A 16,951-nucleotide genomic window follows, 5' to 3' on the forward strand; every position below is an offset into this window, starting at 1 on the left:
TTACATTTTAACTTTCCTATGAGTTTTTGCATCAAAGATATCCTCCCAACATACATATATGTACTTATGTGAAAAGTGTAGAAAAAACAAACCCACCATATACAATATGAAGTTTTGCAATTTAAGTCAAATTTACGGCATTTTGTTTGATAAACTTTACGCCATTATGATCATAATCCTTCGAAACTCTCGGAGATTTGGACAAGTAAATAACGAGGGTTGGAACTTTAAAAAATAGTATGAGAAAGTTATATTCAAATTACCTTTAAAATTGCACGACTTACTGAACTCACTAGTATATTAAAATTAAATCGGATCGGTAAGTTCAAAAGTCGTCACGCCATGCACCAAGAAAACTAACTGATTTAAATTTATAAAACCATATGATCGTATGTAAAGTTTTTTTTTATCGCCGTATGGCCATCCTAGTAAAAAACGTGTATACAAAAATTTCGTGGCCGTTTTCTGTTCGATTTCAATAACATTTGGTATTATGAAGGATATTAAAAATGAATATGCCATGCATGATTGAGGCGAGAAAAATTTGAAATAAACCTGATCACCGTACATATAACACCAGTCTATGTACTACATTTAAATACTCTTGTAATCTCCGAGATCTAGGTGTTTAAACGGACGGGCATACATGACAAGATTTCACCCTATAGGTGCATAGTATAATAATAGGGTTCTGTTCCCTACATAATCGTCATATATTTGACAATTCGTGTATAAAATTCAATTCCAGGCAGATATTACAGATTCAATATTAGTAGGTACATATGTATATTTTATTTAACATTAAGTATATATTACTTATATATAAGTAAGTGTATGTATTATTATTAAAACTTTTTTTTTTTGTTTCTTAAAATTGTGCGTTTTAACTATTGTGAAGAAAACATAGAGTGGTGATGCAGAGTTTGAGTGTGCGGGTAACTCGTATGCATAGTTGACGTGGGCATAACTGAATCTATAGTTAAATGGCTTGACGTGATGGTCAGTGTGACCGGCAATGTGCGGGTAGTCACCCGGATAAATGTTGTTTGGGATTGGACTTCGTGCTCGTCATTGTGTACGCGATCAACTATGTATGAATAGGTTCTTGTGTACAATTCAGTAGTCGATGTGGTTACCTTGAACACGGTCAGAGGCTTAGTGTCTGGGTTAATGCAGTCTGTACAATTTGACGATGTCCTTGATTTACTCGATTGAATGCGAGATTGTTTCTTTTTTCGCCTTCTACGTTTATTTGAAAGCGTGTTGTGACTACTTTTAGTTAAAACGTCTGAAACCGGCGAAGTAGTATTTTTCAATACCGACTGGGATGTTGGTTGTAGCGATTGCTTATGATTCGTTTTAGCAAATTTGAAACTTTCAGCTGAACTGTTTTGGCTCGGGCTATTGGTATCGACGAAGGTATTGTTTGAAACTTTATGTTTGAATATTACAACACGATGTTTCTTTGGCTGTTTAATCTGCACATTGAGAAGACTGCCGTGGGTTCCTTGATTTTTTTCATTGACTAGTGGTACGGCATATTGTAGCTTAGGTTGGCGCCGTACGAGTACCTTTCGAAACCGACGCTTGTGTAATGAATCTGGGTCTGGATCTGGATCTGTCGCGTTGAATTTAGTGATGCTGTTGGCCAAGATGAGACGGGTCTCACGTTTCATTCTTTGATTTGGTTTGCTTACTTTTTCTAGGGCAACGGGTTTGACGTCGAGTGGGCAGTTCGGAAGCTCACAGACTTTATTGACCTGCAACTGTAGTGGGGACAACTCAGTGAGGTCATTTATGCTAAAAAATGTAGGGTATTCGTCGCATCCGTCCCTTTTGAACTATCAGTGGTCGTCGATGACGCTGCGAGTGATGCCTGAGACGTTGATTTGGCATACCAAAGACCTACGTCACCAACAATGCTTTCCAATGATGCTGTTTGAACGGTGGGCTCGTGCATTATTGCCATTCTCACATCTGAGGCAAGTGAATTTTCGACAAGTTGCAGGTGGAGATGATCACTCTCTGATTCTGTGTCAGCTTCGATCTTGAGAGGTACATACAATTGAACAGTTTCGCTTCCTTCCGATTCGTATTGATCGTCAAGCCCATCAAAAGCAACAGTTGTTTTAATATTAGCATGCGCTTGCCTTTTCTGCAAGGACACTGAATGGTCGTACCCGTTTTGAACCGTGGACAGTATAGTACTAAATTCCCCAGGCCTGCGACCGGACACATAAAGCGTAACAACGCTGCTTTCATCTTGCGGGAGATTTAACTGCTGCTTGTTTCGTTTGTGACCTTTGCTAGATTTGCGTGTTTTTTTGCGATTACCTTTGTGTTGTACTTCCCCATCGTTTTCGTTCTCAACAGGTACTATTATGTCGTCAATGCTATCGCGGCCTCCGATTTCCACTCCTGAGCGCGAAGCTTCATCTAAGTCCTGGAGGTTGTCACTCAAAAATATTTGTGGCGACGTCGTATGGGAAATTGTCTGAAGTTGCGGTTGCTGCGGCTGTTGCTGTTGTAAAAGTAACTGCTGTAGGAGCAAACTGTTCACCTGTGCCACCTGGCCAATTGACTGTGCATGCTGCGGTTGCTGCTGCGTCGGAGTGTTAACTATAGTATCTACACTGTATTCAGTGGCGGTTATTGTCTGCCAGGAGCTATCGTAGACAGTTGTAAGGATCTTTTTGCCTTGAAACGTGACTGGCACTATTGTAGACTTGCCGTCAAATATGGTTGTCACAAATGTGGACGTATGGGTGCGGAATTCTGTGACTGGCTGTAGCGGGGTGGGAGATACGGCTGGCATCGTATCCGGTAGCTGCTGTCCAAGGGCGCCAATTAATGGATTTGATGGCAGATTAAGGTTACCCAATAATAATTGTGAAAGTAAAATATTGGCCAGCGGGGCGTTTGCCGATATTTGAGGCTGTACTGTAGATATCAAAGCCTCCACAGAATATACTGTGGATGGAAGCACGTGAGAGAAAGATGTCTTACGGCCACGAATTGTCGTTGGGGTAAATGTTATTGTCGTTGTCAACGAATCATGTAACAGGTAACGTGTAAGCTCAGTGGCTCCAGCAATGTTCACACTCGAGTCCTCTCTTGTTAAAAATACAGATGTCTGTCCATTGGTGCCAACAATTTGAGAGTATTGATGTGGCCCCAGAACTTCGGTGCTTGTTTTCGCAGTAACGATATTTTTATACTCCGTTACTTGGCCGTTAATAACGGGTACAGTAACTTCGGCAGGTATAAGGTGTGTCACTGTAATAGTCTGAGTTCCTAGCTCTGTAGGCTCCTGATCTGAGATATATTCATTCCGATTTCGGGATCGTACCCGACTTCTAGAGGAAGCATTTGTGTTGCCATTTCGTCCGCGAGAAGCCGCTGAACGAGAACCGGAACTTTCGACATTGTTGTTCCCACTATTGCTGTTATAGCTTTTTAACCGACGGCTGGTAGAGCCAACTGTGCTGGATCCAGTTTTCCGTCTAATGGAAGAACTTACCGAAGGCTGCTGTCGCCGAAAATTTGAACCTGGACGTATAGATCCCTTAGACGAGTTGTCCTTCTCTCGTAATGTAAATTGGGTGCGAGAAGAAATAGGTCTTGTGGGACGGATAGATCGAAGATTTGTTGTGGTCGTTGGACTTGGCGCTGTTGTCTGTCCATGTAAATGTTGACTTTGACCTTGACCCCGGGCTGCCTGGTATCTCGATCCAAAGCGCGCTTTAGCTCGTGGATTTACAGTACTTTCACTAAGGTCATCAGTGTTTGCAATCGTCTGCTCGTCTGCTACTGGCGGTGATGCAGTACTTGGACGTCGAAACCGAAATCGGCTCCTGTTTAAGCCATCAGCTTGCCGACGAACTCTCAAATGTGTTTTAGGCCGAGCAAGCTTGTTATTAGAGCGACGACGTCTATTAGTTTCGTCTTGACCATCTTCATCGCCATCATCATCTGCATCATCATCGTCATCATATTCGGAATCATTTTCCGCTTCAGCCTCAGCTTGTTTAACTTCCGGTGGAGCTTCAGTTTTTTGTTGCTGTGCTTGAAATAGACCGCGTGGTGGAAATAGATTATTTTGTGGCCTTGAACGTCCTTGTAGACTGCTTATTGTGGGACGCTGGAAGCTTCTGGGACGTGGTTTGACTGTGGTTGTGGTGGTAGTCGTTGTTGTCGCTGAAGTTTTTGCCCGTCCCGATAGTGGGTTCCTCCTAGGCGAAATGGTGGGCGAGTTGCTGGTGCCGGCATTTGGACGTGGTATTGGTGTAAATCCACTGGGTCTATTCAAAGGCCGACGGAAACGCAATAAAGGGTTCTGATTACGTCGAGAATTTTCCAACAGAGTTTCGTCTTCATCGGTAGTTTGTGGCGTCTCTGTTGAATGTTCGCTCTCACTGCTACTATCTGGATTGGCTGGTGCCACCGTATTCGTTGTAGACTGTCCCAATGAAGAAGATAATGCCGCCGTTGGCTTAATGCGCAGTTTGGAGTTTAGAGTGTTTAGGGCGGAAGCTCGAAAGCCAGGACCGTTTGATGGTCGATATGAAGCACTTGCGCCAAGTCGTCTGGAACTTAATAATGGACCGGAGCGTGAAGACGATGCAAAGCGGTTTCTTGAAGGCGCAAATACAGAGCTATTGCTTACTTCGCTTAAGGCAGAACTACTTGATGGTTTGATCGGGCGTCCAAAGCTACGTCTTGACGTGCTGGAGTCATTCGGGTTGATGGGTGCGTTTGAAATTGGTCCCCTTTTCGATGAACTATATCTGCCTATTGTTTTAAGAGCAGGGGTCGCAGTTATTGTCGGTGTAATATCCGATCTAGTTATAATAGTTGCGCTACTAGGTGTTATAATCTTTTGTTTTGGTGCAAATGTGGGCCTATTGCGAGACGCAAATGGTCTGATTACTGGGGCAAATGTCCGCTTTTTAGATTGAAGCGTGTCTTGGATCTCCGTATCATCATTCCCATCCGTATTACTCTCTGTCGTTGTCTCCGTATCGCTAATGGTAGAATCGCCGCTTTCGCTAATGCTGGCTGCATCTGTAAACTCCTGTGTTGAAATAATAGGCCCAAGGGTTGGTGTGGCCACAATCTCTGTCGGCCCAACTGTTTTTTCGAAAAGGAAGCTCGACGTACTCTCAATAATCTGAGCGTACCTATCATCTATCAAAGTACCAATTACCTTAGACTGGTAAAGAGTAGTGGTACTGTTCCCGATTCGTGTGCCTTCAATTAGCCTGACTAATCCAGTTTTGTATTGGCGGGAGACTGACCCGTTTTCGTCAGTCGCCTCACTTGCCGACAATGTAGATATGCTTAACTTTTTGGCTTCATCTATATACAAGCTGGAAGTACTGCTAGTAACGGCTATGGCAGCACCTTCAATATTAACTGAAGAAACAATTTGTGTTGTAAAATACAAAGTGCTCACACCATCCGCGTCGACTATATGCTTATAGTCATATAGAACTAAATCTGGTGTATTGATTTCACCCAATCCATGGATCTTAGTTACAGTCTGACTGAGATCTTTTTTTGCATCAAGCTCATCCAATGCTGGCAAGGATGTAGCCACCGTGCTTGTAGGCGTAACCACATTTGTCACTGTTTCGAAGCGGGAGTCCGTGACAGTATTATTAGCCTCATATGATGTTGTATAGTAGGTATAAGTGGTATAATATGTGGTAAGATCAGGCAAGCTTTTAACTGTCGCATTGGTTTCCCCACTTGTTTCGGGTGTTATAGCAAAGTGGTTTTCTGCACTATCGGTGATTGTCATTATGGGGGCATAATCATATGTCGAAGATGAGGCTTCCTGTGTAGGTCCAATCACATTAGAAATCGTCTCCTCCCTGCTTAGAGTGGTAATTTCTCCATCTTTAGCCAACTTGGTCCAATATGTAAATGTTGTGAAATATGTAATGGGCAATGTCGCTTCGTCCACACTACCGGCTAACGTTTTAGTGGGCTGAAGTGTTTCGGTAGCTACATTAGTAACTGTTTCAAGTCGACTTACCACATTCGTAATATCACCAGAATACATTGTTGTATAGAATGTGAAAGTCGTGAAGCTCGTTTGAAGGAGCAGGGTGGCCGACGGAATTATCTCGTCAGTGTTGCTTTCTGAACTTACTTGATCGTCAAAGGGGTCCCGAAGTCCTTTTCCAATTACTTGCTGCTCCCCGTTAGAACTACTTGATCTTACGTCAGTCACTAGAGTAACACGTTCTTCATCAACCTTTGAAATATTGTGGAGTTCGTCACTTGACGCAGTTGCCAAAGTGCTAATTGGGCTGGGAACAACTTTCTGTCCGTCCACGAGATCTGAATTTAGAATTGATGCCGAGAGACTTGTCTTGCCTGCCGATTCAGTAACATAGTTTGTAAGCACCTCAGTACGTGACATTATTTCCGTGTCACTATCAGCAAATATGGTAGTGTAGTAAGTGTAAGTTGTAAAAAATGTTTTTGTATATTTTGCATCGTCCAGATAAACCGTAGCCTCGCTATGACTTATTGTTTCGGTATTAGAGTTACGATTGGCTGATTGCGAGTCGACGTGCAACAAACTTTCGAGCTCTTCCGGAATCGTGTACTTGGTTGTAATAGTTGATGTCTTAGCACTCGAGTCCCCTTGAAGAGTTTGTGTGGCTGTTATTTCGTTGTCGCCAATTTGGGCCACTATAGCAGTTGGCTTAACGTCGACATCTTCACTAGTGCCAACCGTTGATGTGATCACGTTTGTGACTATCTCAGTGTGACTCGAAACCGTGGAGGACTCAGCTTGGAAGAATGTAGTAAGGTACGTGTAGGTGGTGTATAGAGTTTTGTAAATTAAATCAACTTCATCCGATTCAGTGTCTGCATCGTAATCTTCACTATCCTTTTCGGTCTCCCTTTCATCGCTGTCATTTTCACTACTTGACGCTTCGTCTAATTTAGGAACCGTAGGTCCTTCTTTAACTGGCATTTCCACCAAATTAGGCTCGGTATGGGTTTCTAATAATGAGCTTGAGTCCTCTGTCGTTGTTTCGTCTACGTCTTGAGCCTCTGTACTTGGTGTTGAGTCCGTTGTAATTGGAATATAAAGACTACTCGTTGCCATAATAATATCATTTTCCGGTTTTTCCACTTGTTGGGGCTCAACGTGCATCACCGTAGTGTCAATGCAATAATATTTGGTTGTTTGAACAATGTCAAAGGCGGCAAGTAAACTTGCATCATTTTGAAACTGTGTACTGAGATCTTCGATTACACCTGATTTGGGGACTTGGGTTAAAAACACTTGCGACGTGGTGTTTTTGCAATTTTCAATTTTTCCACCAAATGTTTCTTGTAATTTCTGAGAGTCAATAATTCCTGTAAGATCTTCAGTTACAGACGGAATAGTGGTTTCCTCTTCGTCTGTACTACCTGGAGGCGGTAAGGTGGATATATCAAGTGGTTCGGGACCCAGAGTAACCGCCTCTTCAGTTGCAGATTCGTAATTGATCAGAGTTGATGGCGCAGATGTTGATAGCAGGACAGACGAAGTTGATGTAGAAGGCGCAATTGACTCTACGAAATTGGCAAAGGGATCATCATCAATAAATACCGTTGTCGCTCCGCCAAGTACCTGAACACTTGACTTAGCTTTAAGCGTTTTGGTGTCAAATACTATTTCAGAGGATGCTTCAGAAATCGAAGATGGCGTTGCAGCCTTATCTTGAGCTTTGGCCAGTGATGCATATATTTCAGAAATTTCTTGGTCTGTTGGCAACGAGAAGGTTGGATTTGTCTCACTGAGCTCCGTTTTTTTTGGTGCAACCTGTTCAGTTGTAATAATGTTGCCAATAGAGCTCCCACTTGCCGTCGATATAATGCTACCCTGTGACATTTTTAGCTCCGGCGTCATTGACTGTACCGCTGAGGGTGGGTTGTTTGGTATTTCGCTAGTATTTACATCTAAGCCGATAGCCCAAGGATTAATTTGTGTCGATACAATTTCCGCCTTCTGCATGCCTATAGTGATTGAAGATTGAGGAGCAATGTTTGACCCCGAGCGGCTCTCTAGCGTACTTAGAGTAGCCTTGCCTTTAATGGATGTAACGTGTCCAAAATTTGGACTAGTCTCTAGGGTATTTGGCGAAAACACAATCACGCTATCTCCTACAAGGGTGGTAAAATCCGCGAATCCATAGTAAGTTACTGTAGCCAACGTTCTCTTGGGCAGTACTGTTTCTTTAGACAGAGACTGTTCCGCCGGCATCTTTACATTATCATGGTTCTGCCCTTCCATCAGGTGTTGATAAAAAACCTTTGGCGAACGTCCATCGTCTAATCCTAAATAACTCGCGTGTTGTCGCTGCTCTTCCTGACTCATACTGTTATCGTCATCCAGTTGGTACGCACTGGGCTCAAAATGTGTCTTGATTGTGAAGGTTGGCAAATCACCGATTGGCAATACTTTTTGGGCAGCCAATTTACGAGCATTGTTCTCCAAATTGCCAAAACGATCCGGAAAGACGTTTACAATGGGAACATTTTTAGAAGGCGACTCGTGATCCGAATTAGTGGAGGATGCTGCTTCTAGCCCTATTGTAGGAGACGCGCTTTGAAAACTAACGAAATCAGTATTACCCACAAATTTGTCATGGCTACGGCTGGTGCTTGAACCACCTAGTCGATCGTCAATATCCTGCCAATCTGGGGCATCCGCATTGAGCAAATCATTGTGGCTTTGTAGGAACGCTCGAGTGTGCAAGTTTGTACTATCACCCACCCAGCTTGTAACTACAGAAGGTGCCACATGTATATTACTATTTGCATTCTCATAAAGTACTCTAGAACTTTTCTTTAAGTATTGGGCGTAAAGGCGGCCATTCTCCAGTGTGGTGCCCAAAACCTGAGTGGCGAATTCAGTTGTGGTACCCTCCTGGATAAATGTGCGAGCTGTGGAAGTCAAAAGTCCAACTTCTGGACGAACTGTCAAGAACCGGCCATGGATGTCCCCCACACGTCCAGCCCCATTACCATTATTAACCAGGAGCACGGTGGTCAGTTCTGTGAGATTACGCCAAGGCCATATACATATACGTATACAATACAAAAACACACTCAAATGCATAGTAACATTAACATTTACAGTAATATAGTAAGAGATAAAGAGAAAAGATGTGAAAGATAAAAAGAAGAGGTATTTACATCATAAGATAGTTAAATCAATTTGTGGAATTGGAGTATAGAGTTGAAAGGTTAAGATATTAGATCAACATTTCCAGAATGTACAGCATAGAAAGATGATGAAACCATTTACATAAAAAGAAACAAGAAAAGTAATAGGAAATGCAGTAAATACATTGCTCTTTGGCGTTCAATCATATATATTTACACTGCGGCTTGACCTTTTCCGAGATCTTGTCTCTTGGTTACAAAATTTGGAAAAGGTTACACAATTTGGAAACTTAAATAGACCTCAATGTATATTGACAAAGTAACTGTGTAGTTATTAGCAGGGTTTACATATAAATTATTGGGCTAGATACATATCGGTACACCTGAGGATATGAAGTTTTCTTACCATCTGCCACTGCCGGCCGTAGCGCTGGAGTAGGCCTCACTATGAATGAGTCACCTGCAATTGAGTGATATATAGTTTAGTACATTGATAATGGTAATTAAGACCTAAAAATCAAACAATTCAAATACATCCATCACTAAATTTAGTATAAAGTTACTCTGAAATATATTGTGCCTATTGGTATTTATGTCTAAATTTTGATTTGTCAATGTTTATTGTGGAAGGATATCTAACATATACATATTAGATACTTAAATATTAAATTGTAAGTAGTTATATGTACATATATAGAAGAAAGCATTTGAAGTTCTTCTGTCTCGAAACGAGTTTACGTTGGTCAACCTGTGTAGCTGCTATTTCCGTTTTTACTTTATTAGGCAACACGAACAAGCCCAAAAGTGATGCTGCGATTGACTACGTACATATGTATGTATGTTCATATGTATGTATATATGTCTGTTTGTAAGTTCATACTCATCTATTCGAAAAGAGCGAAAGCGTTCGAGCACCGGGAGTAAACCGAGACAAATAGTCAACATTTTATAATCCCAAGTCCCCATCTCTGACCGTGACGTTCAATACGTTGTATGGCCTTTTTCTCTTGCTTTTCGGTCAGCAAAACATTCGTTACTGGTTTCGCGCAGCATTGAAAGACCTTCAAAGTGAAAAAGTCAAGCCCACCGCCCCCCCTGCCATCAAACTGCATGCAACAAACAGCGAGAGTCTGTTAAGGTAAAGGAAAAGAAAGTGGCAAACACACATTCACATCCACAACTTCACCCCAGCCATTTCCAATTCCCACCTGAGCTTCATCTGAAATCTAAGCTAAACTCATCCGTGATGCTACGTCTCCACCTTCGACAACCGGCCTAATGTACATTGGTGCGTTCCAAGTATGGAAAACCAGCAGGTATTTTTGAAAGTTTCAAGTGGCAGTTGCAATACACCACAATAGTCAGCATCCGTGCAAATTAAAGTTGCATTGAGCACATTTCTAGACATTGACGCCAGCGGTTCCTTGTATTTATTATTTTTCTCCTTTGCTTCCAATGATCCCCAATATTTCAGAGCATTATGTAATCTATATTTCTCTACTTCTATTTACGAATGGTAACTCTGGAACGAATGCAATTTAATGACCCAAATTGCTGTGTCTAGTGTTTTTCATCTTTATTCTTTGTTTGTTCTCGGCTGTGGTAATGAGGCCGCCATTGTAGATGTTGGTGGTACATGTGTTGGAAGATAGCGAAAAGCCGAGATGGAGATGGAGATGGAGACGGAGCACGGCCATGCCGTGCATAATGTTTGTGAAAGCTGATCAAGCCGCGACTGTAATTTTTGCTATTGGCGAGTATTCAATAATGCCATTAGCTAATGATGATAATAATGATATTTGAGGTAGATCTAAAAACCTACATATATGTATGTACATATGTATGTATATGTATGTACATGTGCTGTTTATTTGTCTTTAGTTTGGTTTACAATTATTTAAAATACTGTTTTTTTGCACTTAGCAAACAATAAAGTCATGAAGACCAAGTCACCTAACATGATATTTTTTCATTTAACTGATGGTGATGCTGCTTCTGCTTCTCCTTTGGCTTTTGTTGCTTTTCGGCAGACATCAGGTGAATGCCAATCAAAGAAGTAGTCAATCCGCTTTCTCCTCCGTCGAAATTTTGAAATTTCGTACCTTTGTGAATAAATGGTCATCGACAAAGTAAGCAAGGGCTATAATACCATAATGAATAGCACTGATGCCTATGATAGATAAATAGCTACCTTTACTATATCCCGTTTTAGTTTGCACTTCTTGGTGACTGGCAAGAGAGGCGATCTGGACATTAACTGTAGCTGGGTTAATCTGGTCTAGTTGTGGCAAAACGGAGCACCAGTGCAAAATCCGGTTTAACAACATTGTGACAGGTGCATTGACAGTGTTTTTACTTTAAGCTCTTTCCCAAAGTTGAGCTGGGCTGGCTGGTAATATAAGTACTTGGGTTTACCCTTACAAGACCGAATCAATTGGAATACTAAATAGACTCCCTGACTTCCATTTTCGAATCGATTAAACTTCGACAATGTATGTATGTCGGAAGACAACGCGAGCGACTTTAAAATTGAAAACGGGTCATGGGAAACCTATGAAATTGAATAAACAAAACTTTGGCCCCTTCACCATTATTTACTAAAAACGAATATATGTTCATGGGGACGGACGGAGATGGTTATATCTGCATTGTGTTCAGTTCGTGGTATTCTTCCGTTGGAGGAAAAGAAATCTGCTGACACAACAATAGACAGTAATTTATGCGCAGGTATACATACACAGTATGTGATGTATGATGTACATATGTACATATATATGTATGTCTGTATGTATGTTTGTGTGTACAATATAAATGCCACTCCGATAGCTTAAATTGTAGCAGAATCTCACACAGCCATACATACAGACATAAATACTTATGTTTGTAGAACCAAGGTGAAATCGGACTTACCGGCTGTTTGTGTAGCCCCCAATGGTGCCCCAATGACTGCTAACACAACGATCAACGCTAGCGCCATCGTTTTTCGACTGTCGTGGCAAGGACACTGATGCACGGATGTCCTGGGTTCGGAGACACAAATGTTACAATCTTCTCTTCCTTCTCTGCGTGCTAAACGAGGTTGCAGCATATTCCTTGTTTCCTTGAAGCGGAATAGTATTTCGATAGAGAAACATACAATATTTATTAATATTTTTGGTATGCGATGCGTCACCAGCGTTTATATTAAAGCTGATTCGTTCAGACCAAGCTTTGTTTGAATTTTTGCTTGAGTTTTTGATGCGAGATTTCACTTCGTTTGTGTTCCTTTTGTATGTATTCAAACCCGAATTGAAATTTAAATTTGTTTATAGCATCTGATTTGTTAATATGACTTTTACATTCACGATTTTGTTATACATTTGTGGAGATGTATGTATGTATGTTATATGTACCTACATATATAGGTATATTTGCATTTGGAATTTATTCAAATATTCGAAAACAACTATTATGACACAATTTATATTATATTGTGTTCAAATCAGTCGAATCAGTTCAAAAATGTTGGGCCATACTTATGTATGTATGCATTAATAACACCAATATGACGAATTATTAAAATATTTCTTTGGGCAACTGGATGTGCAGACTTATGCAATCGTATTCACTCTTTTGCACTTAAAATATTGCATATATGTGATTACATACATATGGATGTATAAACTTGTTAGATATTTTAAATGTTTTGATTTTGTATATTTTAAATTCTTTGATTTGTGGTTTTTCAACGTTTATCTTTATTATGCAAATGGGACTCAAACGGTTTAACACAATTAAGGAATCGCGATTGTATATTATATACGTGTAAAGATTTTCACACACATTTTTACACACAAATGTATGTATGTATGTATGTACAAACGGCTCGTCTTTATGTAGGTGTGTGTTCGCTTAGGTGTATGCAGAAATATGTAGGTAAGTTGTTATTTTACCGCTTGATAGATCGAGGAACTGCACGACTATTCCAAGCAAAGAAAAGCAGAGAACTGATTTGGCCAGCTTCAATCGCACAGGCATCACATTGTTGGCTCATACCCAAACACGACCAAGAAGAAAGAGACAGCGGTCGGTGGTTTTTCGAGCTTGAGGGAGCACCTGGTTTGGCTAGTTTAAGCCGCCAGTGGTTTCCAATACCAGTCACAGCGCAGACGCAAATGTTTATGTAGTGGTGGTAAGCTGGTGGGAGAGCAGCAGACACGGTGCGCCGTAAGAGTTTTAGCAGCTAATCTGCAAGTGTTACCAAATGAAACACCGACTTGGCTCACCATGAGCGCTGCTTGAAAGGGGAGAAAATAAACCTGATTAGAAATAATGAAATAATTACCGATGCTTGGGCTAATAGTTCATAAAGGTTCTGCAAAATTGGGTCCGTCTACTCGAATATTGGAGAAGATCCAAAGAAATTGTAGCACTATAGGCGAATAGAAAACTTAAATGATTTTCTTTGTAATGACATTTTTTAACCTTGTGAACATCTTGAAGTTAAATCTACCAAATCCAGAGTAAAAGTATAATCTACGAATTTCTATAAATAGATTTATTTAAATTTTGCATAAAAATCACATTTTTACGACATGGTATATGTACAAATGTATGTTTATAAATATTTTTCTTTAAAATGCATTCGAATGAATGTCAAAAATCCTACCCTAAAAATGCACAATGGGTATACGACTTTAAATAAATTATGAATATTAAAAATAATTTTTTAATTAAAATACTGCATCCCTTTTATTGAAATACGGCTACCTCCATGCGGCATACTGAAAGTCACACAATCATCATCGATATATTGTGCTACTTATAGATGATGAATACCGGATTTGTTAATGGATCGACTGCAAATATCAGAAATAAATGTATTTGCAATGAATTTTATCAAAGTGTGATTTTCATCTTCCTGAAGCATTAAAAGAACGATCTTGAAAAGGGTCGATGGTAACGAAGTTCAACATGACATATGATATTGTGAAGTAATTACGCCAAACAATCGTTTTTGACAAAATCTAATAAAGATGAATACTTCATGTCAACGGAGTCGCGAAGCTTTGGTAAAATATCATCCACTTGGCAATGTGTATTTTGGTGAAACCAGTTTGAGATGGCTTACATATTTTGCGTTCCGCTTTACTATCTAAGTTATCTGTAAAGGTGAGTTGTTTTTCTTTGAAATTCATTTGATAAACGCATTAAACCTAAAGGGTCTGGCTAACTTGGCCAATGTCGAAGCTTTTATACACTTTCTAATTCTTCGTTCGTCCAATATAGATGACAAAAGTAATAAAACTTCTTTATATGTTAAAATTATACGTCAATGTACATAATCTTATTTATTTATATATAAACCAGAGGGGCGGGGCTAACTTTGACCGCGTCAAAGTTTGTAAACCCTTGCAAGTTTTTTGTGTAAAAGGTCTAATGTTTGCGAAAAACGGCTTAGGAAATAACGAAGTTATTGATCAAAGTCGATTGTTCCTATGGGAGCTATATGATATAGTCGCCCGATCTTTATCAAATTTGGCACAGTCATTAATAGTTATGCTAAACTGAGAAATGTAAATTTTTATGGCAATTGCTTCAAAAGTAACGAAGTTATTGAATAATGGGAGCTATATGATATAGTCACCCGATCTTGAAAAAATTTGGCACAGTTGTTTGTTAGTGTAATAAATTCATAAATATTTAACGACAATAGCTAAGAAAATAACGAAGTTATTGAGAAAAGTCACTGTTCGTGACTTTGACGTTTGTATGGGAGCTATATGATATAGTGATCCGATCCAACTGAATCCCAGATATAAAAACTGTGCAGTATATACAAGCCTAAGTGCATTTCAGCTCTGTAGCTCTTACGGTGTAGGAGGAGATCGCGTCGATCCAGACGGACGGACGGGCGGACATGGCTATTTGAACTCGTCTCGTCGTGCTGATCAAGAATATATGTATATATTGTATATGGTCGGAGATGCTTCCTTCTATGCGTTGCGCACTTCTGACCAAAATTAATATACCCTTTTTGCAAGGGTATAAAAAGTCGTGTTTTCCTGACGCTACAACTCCAGAACGCACGAAACGATTTCCACGGTTTTGCATTTGTTGGAAAGGTCTCGGGCTCCGTGAGGTTTATAGTAAAGAAAAATTTAAAATCATACTCGCGAGCATGAATTAAATGGGTTTTATAACGGCTTTCAGTGTTTCGACCGCAATACACGGAGGCGGGTTACATGTCAACCACGTGCTAGGAAATTCATTCATTCCTGTTTCACTTACAAACGAAAAGTTACTAACCAAATAATGCCTCCTAAAACAGCGAACTTGTTTCAAATACGACTGAAGAAGAGCGGGAAATGGTACGGAAGACGAAGCGGCTAAGGCAGAGGATTTTAATGGAACCAGCCGAAAGGCGTGCAGCCAGGCTTGAGCATGAGCGTTTGCTCCCGCGCACAGATAAGACTAGATCGACATGAGCAATACCATCGTATTGCACTTCGATATGGCCTAGCTGCTGATTATGGCTCAAGCCGCTATGTCGTCATTGGCCAGATGAGTTATGTCTGCACTTACTGTCAGGCTCTAAAGTTCAATAATGAAACGAAAGGAATGTGTTGTGCTGGCGGCAAAATCAAATTACTTCAACTTGAAGCACCACAAGAGCCACTGCGAACTGTCCTTCCGGATCCACTACTGAATCGAATCATTTCCTATCAAACATTATGAAATATAATTCCTTCCTCCAAATGACGTCATTTGGGACGGAAATTGTGGCTGCCCAATTCTTGCCAACTTTCAAAGTCAAAGAGCAAATCTATCACAACGCTATGGCATATACTCGATATTATGGCCGTTCAGATTTATTTATTACGTTCACATGCAATCCAGCTTGGGACGAGATAGTGCAGCTGTTATTCTCTGGGCAATCGTCCGCTGATAGTTATGACATCACAGCCCGACAAAAACTGAAGCACTAATGGATTTTATGCTGAAGTATGAAGTATTTGGATCGGCGCGGTGCTGGATGTATTTAGTAGAATGGCAAAAGAGAGGGTTGCCACATGCTCACATACTAATCTGGCTCTTTGATAAAATCACTACAGATGAAATCGACGATGTGATATGCGCTAACATTCCACGGACCGACGTTGATAAAGCTTTGCATGAAGTCGTCATCAAGAACATGATCCATGGACCATGCGGTACAATCAATCCGAATTCACCATGCATGGTAGACGGAAATCGGTATCCGGTTCCAGTGAAATCGATCAAATACATCTGCAAGTACGTGAATACAGGCAGCGATATGGCAGTTTTTGGTGTTCAATCAGGGAATGGCGACAGAAATGCTCTACAGGTTGTCGATGAAATTTCCCAATACCAGGCTGGAAGATACATTAGCACCAATGAGGCTGTATGGCGGGGGCACAGCGAAGCATGGCAGGGTATACTTGTATATTAACATTTTATATGTGTATATACGAAATTCCTGTGGCCCCATTTTAATAATCTTGGTCTAAAAAAATTCTCGGGATAGATCTCTTTCAGTACGAAAGTGGCTCTTTCAAGTATTTCTAGTAATGGGCTTAATATAGTGATAATATAAAATACAAAAAGGAAAGCCGGGTGTTCTTTTTCTTTTAGCCTTTTAGTCTCAGAAATATATCAAAAATGTGTTGTCGATCGGATAATGTTCCTATATATAACATATGTAAATTTACTGTAAGACTGGCTTAATATTATTATTTAACATTATTACAATTCGTTGAACTTTGCAACATAC

At 40.4% G+C, this 16,951-nt stretch overlaps 1 protein-coding gene and 1 long non-coding RNA gene across 2 annotated transcripts; one reads left to right on the top strand and one right to left on the bottom strand.

Annotated features, from left to right (window-relative positions):
• Nucleotides 1-845: 845 nt before the first annotated feature.
• On the bottom strand, nucleotides 846-13,162 carry LOC26530292 (serine-rich adhesin for platelets). Its single transcript, XM_023180565.2, has 4 exons — nucleotides 13,110-13,162; nucleotides 12,088-12,277; nucleotides 9,584-9,637; nucleotides 846-9,066 (listed from the first exon to the last, which is right to left on the bottom strand). Exons 2-4 carry the CDS (start codon nucleotides 12,263-12,265, stop codon nucleotides 1,796-1,798), a joined length of 7,503 nt encoding a protein of 2,500 aa, XP_023036333.2. The 5' UTR covers nucleotides 12,266-12,277; nucleotides 13,110-13,162; the 3' UTR covers nucleotides 846-1,795.
• Nucleotides 10,145-11,624, top strand: LOC124462107. Its single transcript, XR_006955383.1, has 3 exons — nucleotides 10,145-10,493; nucleotides 10,652-11,306; nucleotides 11,390-11,624. It is a non-coding gene; the product is annotated as an uncharacterized LOC124462107 (long non-coding RNA).
• Nucleotides 13,163-16,951: the final 3,789 nt, after the last annotated feature.

This window comes from Drosophila willistoni, chromosome 3R, assembly GCF_018902025.1.
Source record: "Drosophila willistoni isolate 14030-0811.24 chromosome 3R, UCI_dwil_1.1, whole genome shotgun sequence".
Classification (NCBI taxonomy): Eukaryota; Metazoa; Arthropoda; class Insecta; order Diptera; family Drosophilidae; genus Drosophila; species Drosophila willistoni.

Coding starts and splice junctions, on each gene's coding strand:
- LOC26530292 (XM_023180565.2), bottom strand. CDS start 12,265: ATGCTGCAACCTCGTTTAGCACGCAGAGAAGGAAGAGAAGATTGTAAC. Junction 9,638..12,087: donor GGGGGCTACACAAACAGCCG/GTAAGTCCGATT, acceptor ACTCAATTGCAG/GTGACTCATTCATAGTGAGG. Junction 9,067..9,583: donor ACGGCCGGCAGTGGCAGATG/GTAAGAAAACTT, acceptor GTAATCTCACAG/AACTGACCACCGTGCTCCTG.